The sequence below is a fragment of the Mobula hypostoma genome, chromosome 28, assembly GCF_963921235.1.
Source record: "Mobula hypostoma chromosome 28, sMobHyp1.1, whole genome shotgun sequence".
NCBI lineage: Eukaryota > Metazoa > Chordata > Chondrichthyes > Myliobatiformes > Myliobatidae > Mobula > Mobula hypostoma.
In genome coordinates, this window is record NC_086124.1 from 7,227,796 (window position 1) to 7,242,084 (window position 14,289).

Consider the following 14,289-nt stretch of genomic DNA (forward strand, 5'->3'; position numbering starts at 1 on the left):
ATCCCATCTACTGTACTCAGCATTTTGATTTATGAAGGCCAATGTGCCTGTCACAAAAACCTGTGGGTCAATTGTTTAAGAAAAATAACAAGATGGCTTGAGTCGCAAAACTAGATCGAGGTGCTTTTATTTACCTCAAAACAAGACAAAAACTGGAAAAAAAACCATTATAAATATATATAGTCACCCTCAGACTAAACACAAAAGAAAAACTAACCCTAAAGCCTTGGTAACCTGAGGCTTATAACTGCTAAGCCCCTTCCCCTAGACCAACCAAAAGCTAATTAACTCAATTATCCAATTAAAGATGGTATCCTCCACCATCAGCACACCAGTGCAGGTTGCTGCTGCCTCGATATGAGACAGCTCCATGCAGCAGCTCTGTTTCAGACCCAGTCACTATCACTGCTGGGGATGAGTATTTTACCGAGTGTGCCATGTGCCGTCCGTAGTTAGTGACGAGCCTTCGTCACAGTGCCAAAAGCTTTCTTTACATCATAGTCTTGGTCCAAACATTGAACATCAAACTGAATTGCATAAGGGAGTTAAAAATGACTGCATTTCACATCAAGGCGACTCCAGGGGTACAAAGAAGCTCAAGTAAAACTGAAGTTATTGGACAGAGAATGTTCCAAGTGTTGAAGTTATTGCCATTTAATGGGAAATAGTCCAATTGTAGTGTTCTCGTGCATTGTGTTGCAACTCTGACTAAACACCAAGTTAAACCGGAGCCAATGAAGACAGAGTTGTAGTAAGGTTAACCATTTACTGTTCACTCTTCCACATTAACGTCGTATGGTGAAAACTGTTGATAAAAAAATACAAACATATACAGTGTCTGTTTCATTCTGGAGACCACGCATGCTCTCTTCTTTTAGCGAGTGTCTCCAGCCGCCCCGAGTAGTGAGCGAGGGGGTCGCGTCAAACAGCCGCCGGGCCCGAACCCTCCCTGCGTTTGAAATTGAAAAGCCGACACGCGCACCACCCAAATCGCCGCTTCCTTAACAGAAACCGTGTAAATATTTTTACTTCAAATACTTTCATAGGAACTTATGGCGTTGCTTCTATAATGTTTCTTTGTGCGTAGACACGGAGCTCTTCACGATCATGCTGCACGCATGGCGCCCACCTTCACACCTTCCCGAACCGGAGGTTACACATAAGACGCGGCGAAACCGGAGGTGACGTCATCACATGCCGCGATGTACTAAAGACAATGAATTTACCTTTATTAAACTGTAACTTAATTATCAACCTTTAACTAGAAAATAGTTACAAACAAATCATTTAAAACATAGACCCAACAAAGTCAAATAAATGCCTTGGGGCAACACACCAATGGTTGAAGTTATTGGATATCAAAGGGGAAATGGTCCAATCGTTGAAGGCATTGGATATCAAAGGGGAACTGGTCCAATCGTTGAAGGCATTGGATATCAAAGGGGAAATGGTCCAATCATTGAAGGCATTGGATATCAAAGGGGAAATGGTCCAATCGTTGAAGGCATTGGATATCAAAGGGGAAATGGTCCAATCGTTGAAGGCATTGGATATCAAAGGGGAAATGGTCCAATCGTTGAAGTTATTTCTCACACGCAAGAAGATGTTCGTGACTATAGGAATTCCATTGGTCAATCATCTCAGACACTGCAGGACAACATCCTAGGGTGAACTCTGTCCAGCACTGACCAGCCTTCCATTATAAAGTCAGGAGTGGGCATGTTCACTGGTATTTAGTTACTTTGTTTAGAGTTACAGCAGGGTCTGTCAGCCCAATGCGCCATCACAGCCCAAATACACCATGTGATGAATTAACCTACTCACTGGTATGCTTTTGGAACGTGGGAGGAAACCAGAGCACCCAGAGGAAACACAAGTGGTCACGGAGGAACGTACAAACCCCTTAGAGACAGCAGGGGATCTGAACCCGGTTTGCCGGTGCTATAATCGCGTTACATTAACCATACTGTTCTGCCGCACGGTATGATGATTGCAAAATGCTTAATTGCATTTTAGACTCTTTGGCCAGTGAAAGAGTCCGTGCCCGCGTGTAGCAGCGGGATAAATGAGATGTATCAGTGTATTAAGTGCAGGGACGGCACAGTAGCTGAGCGGTAAGTGCATCAATTTACAGTGCCGGAGACCTAGGTTCAACTCCTACTGCTGCCTGTAGCAAGTTTGTACGTACTCCCCATGACCTCATGGGTTTCGTCTGGATGTTCTGGTTTCCTCTCACTTTTCAAAGCCGTACAGCTTAGGGTTAGTACATTGTGTGCATGCTATGTTGCCGTTGGAAGCATGGTGACACTGGCGGTCTGCCCCCAGCTCATCCACGGACTATGTTGGTCATTGAAGCAAACCGCTAAGTTAAATCTCTCTTTAAAGAAAGTTATTTGACTGTTGGGAGTGTGGCCCTTGAGGAGAGATTAAGGAGAATGGGACTGTAATATCTGGAAGTTAGAACAGTAAAAGTTACAAGACTCTTATAGGTTTTGACAGCTTAGATGTAGTGCTTGTTTCCCCTGACTGTAGCATCAATATACAGGAATCACGGTCTCAGATTCAGCATGGGCCATTCAGAAATAAGATGAAAGGACATTTCCACACTATCTGGGTAGTGAATTTTTGAAAACTGGATGTTTGGGGAACGAGTTACAAAGTTCAAAGTTTAAAGTACATTTATCATCAAAGTAAGCACGCTATGTATAAGCTTAAAATTGGTCTTCTTACAGACAATCACAATAATAAAGAAACCCAACAGAGCCATTAAAAAAGACCATCAAACACCCAATACATAAAAAAAAGAACAAATCGTGCAGACAATAAAAAGTAGATAAATAACACTCTTAACTGAAGTTCATGAGTGCGTAGTTATTTGCATACGCACAGAGCTGAGTTCAAATTAATGCTTGGAATAGGGAAGTGCACTTTTAAAGAGAAACATTTTGTGACCTTTACAAAACAAAAAAAAATCATATGCCAGCTTTTCAAATGAGAATTCCCTGTCACATTTCCCAAATATTTATTGGTATTTGGGAAATTGCCTGTTGATTCATGCATTTCCTACCATCATCAAGTGGTTTGTACCAAATCAAAAGGAACCACCCATTTCCTCTTTTTTTTTTAACTCAGCAAGCAAACACCACAGATGTCAAGTTCATGTGTATAAATACTAGATTTCTTTCGATTCCTGCACTTGGGTTTTATTTCACCGGAGACTAATCTCAACAGCAGTTTGGTTCACAGAAAACCTTGGGTGAGAATGACCATTGCTGTTCCTCTACAAATGTTCCAACTCACACTTTTTAAAACTTTGAATCAAATAATTTGATTTCAATTCTTTAATCTAGAATGAAGCTTCTGATATTGACGATGACTTTGACATTGTCGAGTGCTGCCAGCTTCTCAGTTGAAGAAATGGAATGGCTTGCCTGGAAAGAAAAGTTTGGTAATTATATTTATTTTGGCTTAATTTGGTAATTATGATTATAATTATTTTGTTTTATCTTATACACATTTAGCTGTGAAATGATCGCTACACTAACCTGTCTGTGCCTTGTGTGTTTTGAACTACCGACTTCTGTGAGTGGATACTGTACACCAAGTCATGGATTCTTTGAACAATGACAGCAAGATGGTAGAGTACTGGGTTAATGACTGGATTTCTAGCAGTGTGGAGGCATGGAGGGATCTTGAGATTAACATCCATAGATCCCTCAAATTTGTCGTGCAAGTCAATAGGCTTGTTGAGAAGGCGCCTGGTATGCTGAACATCAGTATTTGTAGGACTGAATTCAATAGCTGTGAGGTAATGTTGCAGTTCTATAAAGCCCTGGTTAGATCACACTTGAGTATTTTGTTCAGTTCTGGTCCCCTTATTATAGGAAGGATGTGGAAGCTTTCGAATGGGTGCAGAGGAGATTTACTTGCATGCTGCCTGGACTAGAGAGCAGATCTTATGTTAATAGGTTGAGTGAGCTAGGGCTTTTCTCTTTGGAATGAAGGAGGATGAGAGGCAACTTGAGAGAAATGTACAAGATGATAAGAGGAATAGAGCAAGTGGATACTCAGAGACTTTTTCTCAGGGCAGAAATGGCTGAAACGAGGGGCATAATATTAAGGTGATTGGAGGAAACTATAGGGGAGATGTCAGAGGTAAGTTTTTCTACATGGAGATTGATGAGAACGTGGAATATGCTGGCAGATACATTAGGAGCATCTACAAAACTCTTGGATAGGCACACGGATGAAAGTAAAATGGAGGGCTATGTTGGTGGGAAGGGTTGGATTGATCGTAGACTAGATTAAAGGATTGGCACAGTATCTTGGGCTGGTGGGTCTGTTCTTTGCTGTAATGTTCACTGCTCTATGTTGATGAACAGAGGGACCTCATGATACAAGTTCATAGTTTACAACACAGTGACAACACAGCTAGAGAGCGTGGCTTATTCAGATTTATGTATCATTATGATATAATCTGAATAAGAATTCACAGCAGCACCTCCACTTCCTGAGGGGATTGAAGCAAGCAAGTCTCCCCCCACCATCTCTAACTGAATTTTACAGAAGCACCACTGAGAGCTTCCTGACAAGCCATATCTCCATCTGGTGTAGGAGCAGCTGAGCGTTGGACCGGAAGTCCCTACAAAGGACCGTGAGAATGGCTGAGAGAATCATAGGTGTCTCCTTACCGTCCATGCAGGACATTTATCAGTAGCACTGCATACGCAGGGTCCTTAGCGTTATTCAGGACCCCGCCCATCAATCCAACATTCCCTTTGACTTTTTACCATCAGGCAGGAGACTCCGATGCATAAAAGTAAGAATAGTCAGGATGGGTAACTGTTTCCTCCCTCAAGGCATTAGGCTTCTGCACTGCCATGCCACATCACATTCGAAGTGTCACCGGATAATTTGTACTGTTGATGCACCATCAACAACTCCAAAAGATTGAAAGTAGATTAAATACTGAAAGGCTTTCATTAGCAGTAAAATATGACCTCCATCATGCTGAGTATCTGCCCCTGGACTGAGGAGGAGGGGCAATGGCGCAATCGTCTTTATTCAGGGACTTGTGGGAGGAGCCACAGGAGCAGTCAGCAGAGGGGCGTATCCAGACAGGTAACCCAGTTATAACATATATATATATATATATATATATATATATGTGGTTTACCACAACTGTACCCTACCATATTTAATTTATGTACTTTACTTTGTTTATCTATGGTCAATTCATCTGTAGATTTAATTCTTACTTTCCAAGTTATTGTGTCTTATATTTGTGTTAAATGTACTGGTGTGCTTTACAGCCTGGGATTGAGAAACATTGAATCATTTGGCGGTATATATGCATATAGTTAAATGACAATAAACTTGACTTGATTTGATCAGAATGTTAAGTTGCAGCATTATACAACAACATAGTTTGGCTACACTGAGTATTGCGTGCAGTTCTGGTCACCACGATATTACTGAGGATGTGGCTGCACTGGAGAGAGTGCAGAGGAGATTCAGCAGGATGTTATCTGGTCTGCAGGGTTTTAGTTATACAAAAAGATTTTATAGGTGAGCTTGTTTTCCCTGGAGTGAAGGAGGTTAAGGGACGAGCTGATAAAGGTCTACAAACTTATAGTAACTTATAGTAACTTTTATGTCTTTACAGTGTACTATTGCCATAAAGCAATAATTTTCAAGTCATACAGTACTGTACAGCAGTCCAAGGCAGCTGTAAAATAAGTTCTGTAAAGCGAAGATGCTTTCAAAATCATGAAATGAAAAGTTGTTAAATATCAAATAAATTATTATAAAGAGCAGTAAACAGTACAAAACTAAGCCAAATCGATATTTGGTGCGACCACACTTCACCTTGAAAACCGCATCAGTTCTCTCAGGTACACTGTCTTGCAGTTTTATAAGCAAATCTGTTAATAGGTTGCTCCAAGCATCTTGGAGAACTTGCCACAGTTCCTCTGCGGAATTTGGCTGTCTTGCTCGCTTCTGTTTCTCCAGGTAATCCCAGACTGCCTCGATGATGTTGAGATCAGGGACCTGTGGAGGCCATGCCATTGGAAACAATGTTTAAAACATAGGGGGTCCAAGGGTTTTGCACATAATGTATTTCAGTGATAAGAAACCTGATTCTTATTCTGGAAATTACAAGAGGCATAGGTAAGATAGGCAGAATCTTGTTCCTATTGTATGGCTATCAAAAAGGGCCAAGGAACAAGCCCTTTGGCCCATCTAGTCTGTGCCAAACTGTTAGTCTGCCCATCGGCTTTCCCCTAGATGTAGGCCTCCAAACACGTCCCATCATTTTTTAAATGTTGAAATCGATCCCTCACCCACCAATTCTGTTGGCAGCTTGTTCTACACTCTGAGTGAAGAAGTTCCCCCTCATGTTCTGGTTAAACGTTTCACCTTTCATCCTTAACCCATGAACTCTAGTTCTATTCTCTCACAACTGGTAACCTTCAATATTCCACTCTCACAACATCCTCTTCATGAAGAAGTTCCCCCTCAGGTCCCCCTGAAATATTTCGCCATTCACCCTTAATTTATAAACACTGGTTCTAGTCTCACTCAAGCTGAGGATGCTTACACTTACTCTTTGTTACTTACTGTCTGTTATGCCGCTGGTGTTTCGGGCAGCAATGAAGGTCCTCCATATTTGGCCGTGTTGAGGGCTTCCTTCATCGTGACAGTAGCTTCCAGGATTAACAGCCTGTTATACGAAGAGTGTTTGATGGCTCTGGGCCTGTATTCACTGGAATTTAAAAGAATGAGGGATGACCTAATTGAAACCTATCGAATGGTGAAAGGCCTTGATAGAGTGGATGTGGACAGGATGTTTCCTGTGGTGGGAGAGTCAAAGACCAGAGGACACAGACTCAGAATAGAGGGGTGTCCTTTCAGAATGGAAATCAGGAGGAATTTCTTGAGCCAGAGAGTGGTGAATCTGTGGAATTCTTTGCCACAGGCAGTTGTGGAGGCCAAGTCTTTATGTATATTTAAGGCAGAGGTTGATAGATTCTTGATTGGTCAGAGTGTGAAGGGATACGGGAAGAAGGCAAGAGATTGGGGCCCAGAAGGAAAAATGGATCAGCCATGATGAAATAGCAGAGCTGACTCGATGGGCCAAATACCCTAATTTCACTCCTATATCTTATGGTCTTATAATGTTGTATACCTCCATCAAATCTCCCCTTATTCACCTAATATGGACAAATGGATCCAGAATAAATGGGCTGAAGGTTTAGTATGGATGTGATGGGTGACCGGTCTCGTTTCGGAGCTGCACAGTTCTGTGATTCTATGACTGAACATTGCTGCAAGGTAGCTTGAACTGAGTAGAGTGTCACAGTGGCCCAGCTAGTGGAGTCATCGCCTCAGAGTGCGAGTGACCTGGTTTCAGTCCTGACCTCAGGCGCTGTCTGTGGAGCGTTTGCACGTCCTCCCTCTGGTTGTCTTTGCGTGCTCCAATTTCACCCCACATCTCAAAGACGTGTGGGTTTTCAGGTTTATTTGCTACTGTAAATAGTTCCTAGTTGGTGAGGGGGAGGGGGAATGATATACCAGAATGACTGAGGAGTTGGTGAAAATGTGTGGAGGATTAAAGCTGGTATTGGTGTAAATTTTTGCTTGAGAGCTGGGACTGACTAGATGGGCTGAAGGGCCAGGTTTCATGCTGTGTCTCAGTACAATTCTATAATGAATCATCCTGACGTCCTTCATTTGGAGCTTTATTAACTAACTTCTGGTACAGAGCTACAAAAATGGATTTAAAGAGACTCCCCCCCGGCTCTCCTCCTCCTTCCCTTTCTCCTGCGGTCCACTCTCCTCTCCTATCAGATTCCTTCCTCTCTAGCCCTTTACCTTTCCCACCCACCTGGCTTCACCTATCGCCCTCCAGCTAGCCTCCTTCCTCTCTCTCCCATCTTTTTTTTTTCTGGCGTTTTCCCAGTCCTTTTACAGTCTTAAAGAAGGGTCTCGGCCTGAATTGTCGACTGTTTACTCATTTCCACAGATGCTGCCTGACCTGCTGAGTTCCCCCAGCATTTTGTGTGTGTTGAAAGAGGGTTAATTGTTTGTAATACTCTATAAATATCATATATATTTTCTAATAGCAAGATATTTTCCAATGTAGATGAAGGTTAAGGCTGTGGAGATAGGTCCCTAGGCTGATCCTTGCTTTGGTAGACTTGTTGATTGAGCAGAGCTTACATAGACTAGGCCTGCTCCACCATTCCATTATCGCTGATTTATTATCCCTTTCAACCCCACTCAATCAATGGCTCAATTTAATATAAGAAAACGTATACAATATACAACCTGAAATTCTTATTCTTCGCAGACATCCACAAAACAGAAGAAAACCCGAAAGAATGAATGACAGAAAACGTCAGAACCCCCAGAGTCCCCCTGACACATGCAGCAACAAAAGCATCAACCTTCCCCCCAACTTGCGCCAGCAAAATCATCAACCAGACCTCCCCCACCACCCACCATGCAAGCAATAGCAAAGCACCACAGAGAGGCCATCGAAAACTACATCTCTGGCAGGCTCTCTGTCACTAACGAGGGAGAGAGAGAGAGATCGCTCCTACTACAGTGAGAGGGGAGTCAAAGCAGCTTGCTGTTTCAATGAGGATGGGAGAAAGGGAGAGAGGGAAAGCGAGAGAGAGAGAGAAAGAGAGGGAGGAGAGGCAAAGAGAGGGAGAGAGGAGAGAGAGAGAGAGAGAGAGAGGGAAAATATATCAATTGGACTTATTCTTTTGCCTTAAAAACAGCCTTCCATAGATTGTACAGGACTTGTATAATTCTGCATTACTGGTCTTGAATGCCAGAGGTCTAGCCCTTAGCAGGCTGCAAATCTTCTAGTTCATCCGTGGCTTTTGGTTTGGGTATGTCCAATATGTTCTCAGGTATGTCTGGTATATTCTCACCATAGATCAGTTCACTAAATCAAGTCACAATAACCCCTTAATACTGATATATGGTCAGTGATCTGATGCATTAGTTTTATTTCTCTCTCCACAGAGGCTGCCTGACCTGCTCGGTACTTCCAATCTTCTCTAGTTTCATTAGCTTCATTAATGTTCACTCCACTTCTGAGGGTACAGAGTGACTGGGCACGTTTTGTAACCTTGTTCCTTTCATTCAAGGTAAAACCTACTCTTCAGCTGAAGAGGTAGACCATCGTAAAGACATCTGGCTGAAAAACTGGAAGGTGGTTATGCTGCACAACATGAAGGCAGACCAGGGCTTGTCCACCTACCGAATGGCAATGAATGCCTATTCTGATCTGGTAATTCAACATTTATTATTTTCCCGAAAGGTGCCTTTATAGTACAGCTTAAGCCAGTGGTGGGGTGGAGATATGTCTCTACCAGGGGAGGCGAAAGTGCTCCTTCCCTCCACCAGCCTGCAGCTCATCCTTGGGCAAAAGTAACACCTGCTTAGCCTCCCTCCCATTCCACCACCAATCAGGGTCATGTGAAACCACGGGAGTAGGCAGTGGATGGTCATCCGGGCAGCTGGTGACCATCACAAGTCCTGGTTATGCGACCACTGACACCAGGCAGACAATCTTTGAAGTGTATTGAATATGGCTGGGGTCACCAGTCTTGTAAAAATACTGCCCGGAAGAAGGCAAAGGCAAACCAGTTCTGTAGAAAAAATTGCCGAGAACAATCAGTCATGGATAGAGAAAAGAATAAGAACAACAGCATGAAGGAGGTCATCCCCAGAGGCACAGATTAAAGACAAATGGAAGACCATGATTGCCCATGTCATACGACATGACTTGTGATGATGGTATTATTACTGATGATGGCTATAATGATAATGATGTTGATAGCGATGACGATGATGACAATAATGAGGATGATGATAACGATGATGATGACGATGATGATAATGATGGTTGTAATGTTGATGATGAAAATGATGATGGCAATGAAAATGATAATGATAATGCTGATGAAGATGATGATAATGACAATGATGATGATAATGATGAAAATGGTGATAATGGTGATGATGATGATTAACAGGGTTGCTAGTGATTTGTGTGTTGGATTGTGTTATTTCAATGCTTCAAAAGACAGAGCGATGGAATTCGAAGATTTATGCTCTGATAACATTTTCTTTTAACACCAGTGGGCTATCTTTGTTGCCTCCACCTATCACCTCCCAGCCTCAGAAACTATTTCCACTCTATCTTCCTCATTCTCAGTTCCTCACCTGGATCCATCCATTGTATACTCTTCCAGCTGCCTCGGGAAAGCAGCCTACGTAATCAAGGATTCCCCTCACTCTGTCAATATCCCTTCTCCCCTTGGCAGTCAAGCGGAAGATGCAATAGCTGGAGAACATTTCACCAGGCTTAAGGACAACATCTATCCCACTGTTATAAGGCTCCTGAATGGTTCAAATGGTTCAAATGGTTTGATTTAATATCAGAGAATGTATACAGTATACAACATGAAATTCTTACTCTTCACGGACATCAACAAATCAAGAAACCCCATAGAATGAATGATAGAAACATCAGAAGCCTGAAGCCCCCACCTCCCCCTTCGACGCACAATCAGCAGCAGAAGCATTGGCTCTCCTCCTACCCCATCACGCAGTTACAGCAGCAGATGCAACAACCCCAACACTCCACCATGCAAGCAATTAGCAAAAGCCCCCCTCCTGCCCCCTCAAAGAAGCCTTAATCTAGAGTGTATCAAAAACTAGAGTCACTAGATACCCAACACTTTGGTATCTCAGAAAGGCTCTCTCTCTCCATGGAGGGAGAGAAAGGTCACTCCTGCAACAATGAGACTGGAGACTGGAAACTCACCAATCTGATGTTAGAATCTTACACATCACTTCACCAGGAGACCAGGAGGGAGGAGAAGATGGTGATGCGACGCAACGCGTGTGGCCGTTCCGAATGAATATCGTATGTGTAACTAGGGGGCCGTGCAGAATCCAGATTTGATGGAGACAGCCGTGAGAAGCACAGAGGAACACCTGGAGTAACTTCTGAAATGTCTGCTTTGCTGCCGCTGCTACTGAGCGATCGAGAATCTCCGGAGACGAAGGCCCCAAATCCTCGGCTTTGCCTATTGCCTGTTGCCGGGGTCGAAGTGCTCGGCAGAGATGGTGCTCGGCGTCGGAGAGCTGGTCGGAGGCTCGGAGTTTTCGGATGGACTCGGAGTCGGACTGTGGTCAGATGCTTCCAGGATGCTGCATCGGCAAGTTGGCGGTGCTGGAGGTTCACCGTCTGCATGAGATGATGGGACTTTCAAGAGATTTTGAGACTTTTACTGTGCCATGTTCTGTTCTTATCAAATTACGGTATGGCTTTGCACTGTTGTAACTATATGTAATAATTATGTGGTTTTTGTTAGTTTTTAAGTCGGTTTGTCATGTGTTTCAGTGATATCATTCTGGAAAAACATTGTATCATTTCTTAATGCATGCATTACTAAATGACAATAAAAGAGGACTGCGTGTCCTCATAATCATAATAATCCAAGCCTCCCAGACCCGAGGGCCGACAGGCTCTCAATCCCCATCAAAAGAGAGGGAGAGAGCAGGGATCGCTTGAGGACAGGGGCCTTCTTCTGACACTGCACACACTGCCTTCTGTCTCGTTTCAGTCTCCCACAAACCTTCAGTTGGTGAAATTTGTGAGGAACTGGGTCGTCCATGAGGCTGCTTCCTGGAGCTGCACATCTTCTGGCCAGCCCCTGGAGACAGCAAAGTGCCAGGCCACACAGCCGGTACAAAATCCCACCACTTGCCAAGAACCGCACTTTGAACTGTAGATCCCAGAGTCCGACAGAACCCCAACCACCTTGACTGAAAAGAAAGACACAAGAGAAGAAGAATAAGCCGTTTCATGGTTGAACTGGAAGTAGTCGCCTGGGTCCGCTAAAACCGTTGGCGCCACCATTCCTAGTTCCTCCCACCTCCCATCTTAATAGTATCAGAATGGACCTCTGATATTAAAATGAATCTTTGAACCTTTGAACTCTTGACCTCTCAACCTTGTTGTGGCCCTTGCATTTTATCTGTCTGCTTGGACTGCATTTTAAGTCCAAAGAACTGATTGTGGACTTCAGGAAGGGTAAGACGAGGGAACACACACCAGTCCTCATAAGGGATCAGAAGTGGAAAGGGTGATCAATTTCCAGTTCCTGGGTATCAATATCTCTGAGAATCTATCTTGGACCGAACATATCGATGCACCTACAAAGAAGGCATAGCAGCAGCTAGATCTCATTTGGAGGGTGAGGAGATTTGATATGTCACCAAAGACACTTACAAATTTCCACAGATGTACCATGGAGAGCATTCTTACTGGCTGCATCACCATCTGATCTTGGGGGGAGGGCTACTGCACAGGATCAAAGTAAGCTGCAGAAAGTTGTAAACTTAGTCAGCTCCATCGTAGGCACTAGCTTCCATAGTATCCAGGACATCTTAAGGAACAATGCCTCAAAAAGTTGGCTTCCATCATTAAGGACCCCCATCAGAGAGGTCATGCCTTGTTCTCTTTGCTACCATCAGGAAGGAGGTACAGAAGTCTGAAGACACACACTCAATGATTCAGGAACAGCTTCTTCCCCTCTGCCATCCGATTTCTGAATGGACAGTGAACCCATGAACACTACTTCAGTACTTCTAAATTTCTATTTTTGCACTACTATTTAATTGTCCAGGTTGGATGTTTTCTAAGGTGATTTTTATCTCATCGGGAGTAGATTGTTTTTTGGTGAAATTGCTGTTGTACTGTTGTATATTCTGCAGTAGAATGGTGCTTAACTTTTTAAAGAACACCATTGGCTGTAGAGATAAGAGACGGCAGATGCTGAAGTCAGGAACAAAAGACAAACTGCAGGACTTTCCACCATTTTAATTGTTACAATCTGGTTAAGATTTTTACTGGTATGCTGTTGGCATTTCATTTTAGCAGTTCTGTTTTCTGCCTGTTTGGGTTTGAGCTGAAATGAGGGGCTTTGTTGTTCAACTTAGGAATGTGGTGTCAGCTAATCAGGATGGTGGAATTAGGAGAAGGTCCTAGAGAACAATGGGTGGAGAAGCTTTTGTGACAGACACTGGTGTGGGTCAAGGTATTTTTGGTGGGAGCTGGGAGAAGGCAGGAGGGAAGATGGCTGAGGATGCCGTCCTTGTTGCACAAGGTGGTTTGTGAAGATGAATGGCTTCGAGGAGGGAGGACCAACACTCCCGTGGGAAAATTGTTTATTTGAGATGAATTTCGAGTGAGATTCAGAAGGTGGTGCAGGCTTTCACACGGAGCTAGGGTTCAGCGAACGAGTTAAAGACAACTTCAAGATGAACTCCAATTTATGTGCACCTTTGACTGTTTAATTCTGATGGGCCCTTTTGTTTTTTCTTCCTTTCTTTTCTTTAATAACTGTTTGGTTAAGTTAACATCCTTAAATATACTTTCTTTATAATTGCATGCAGTGTACAACCTGTTATTTCTTGCCGACGGGCGATTACATGGGAGCAGTAACTTACACAGCATTCAGAGGGTTCGAGTAGGTGAGACATCCCAACCACATAGGTTCGGCAGGACCCAAGTCATATCTACCCTAGACATGCGGAGTCTGAGAAAGGTGGCTTTCACACAGCTGAGTCTAGTGGCTCTTAGCGAGAGGTTAAAGGCTGCATCTCTAGAGACGCCTGGTAAAGAGGGGTTTCATAATTTTTTGTCATTGGCAGTAGGAAGCTGAGGTTCTCATTAATTATTCCAAAGTCTTAGGCACATATATATAGCTAAAAAGCCTAAGACTTTTGCACAGTACTGTATTTGTCAAAGTGGAGCAGAGAGCGGGTTAGTAAATCTGTTGGGAGCAAAGCATGTTGAGAATGGCAGGCGTGGAGCGCCGCGGGAGGGGTGTGAGACAGACAGCGGAGAAAGTGGGCTGGGGGTGGGGAGGATCATGCAGACATAGACCACACCCAGCCCTGAGACTCCAGGCAAGATCACTTGATTCCAAACAACTGGTTTATTGATCATTACAGAATGTCTCTCTGGTGCTTCCCACTCCCTCCCCTCTCCCTTCCCCTTTTCCCAACCATGATTTTCCTCTCTCAGGCCCTTACCCACTCTCAGTCCACAAAAGAGACCCATATCAGAATCAGGTTTGTCATCACTCACATATGTCAATAAATTTGATCTCCGCCCCCACCTCGTACCCCATCCGTTATTTATTTATATACACACATTCTTTCTCTCTTTCTCCTTTTTCTCCCTCTGTCCCT

The 14,289-nt window shown here is 43.5% G+C and overlaps 1 protein-coding gene across 1 annotated transcript in view; it reads left to right on the plus strand.

The window, feature by feature from the left end:
- The first annotated feature begins 3,140 nt into the window (after positions 1 to 3,140).
- ctsl.1 (cathepsin L.1) overlaps positions 3,141 to 14,289 on the plus strand; it is a 33,011-nt gene continuing 21,862 nt past the window's right edge. The window contains exons 1-3 of the mRNA XM_063034816.1: positions 3,141 to 3,256; positions 3,351 to 3,448; positions 9,165 to 9,307. Coding sequence (XP_062890886.1) covers positions 3,352 to 3,448; positions 9,165 to 9,307 — 240 coding nt within the window. The 5' untranslated portion in view covers positions 3,141 to 3,256; position 3,351. The remainder of the gene's footprint in view (positions 3,257 to 3,350; positions 3,449 to 9,164; positions 9,308 to 14,289) is intronic.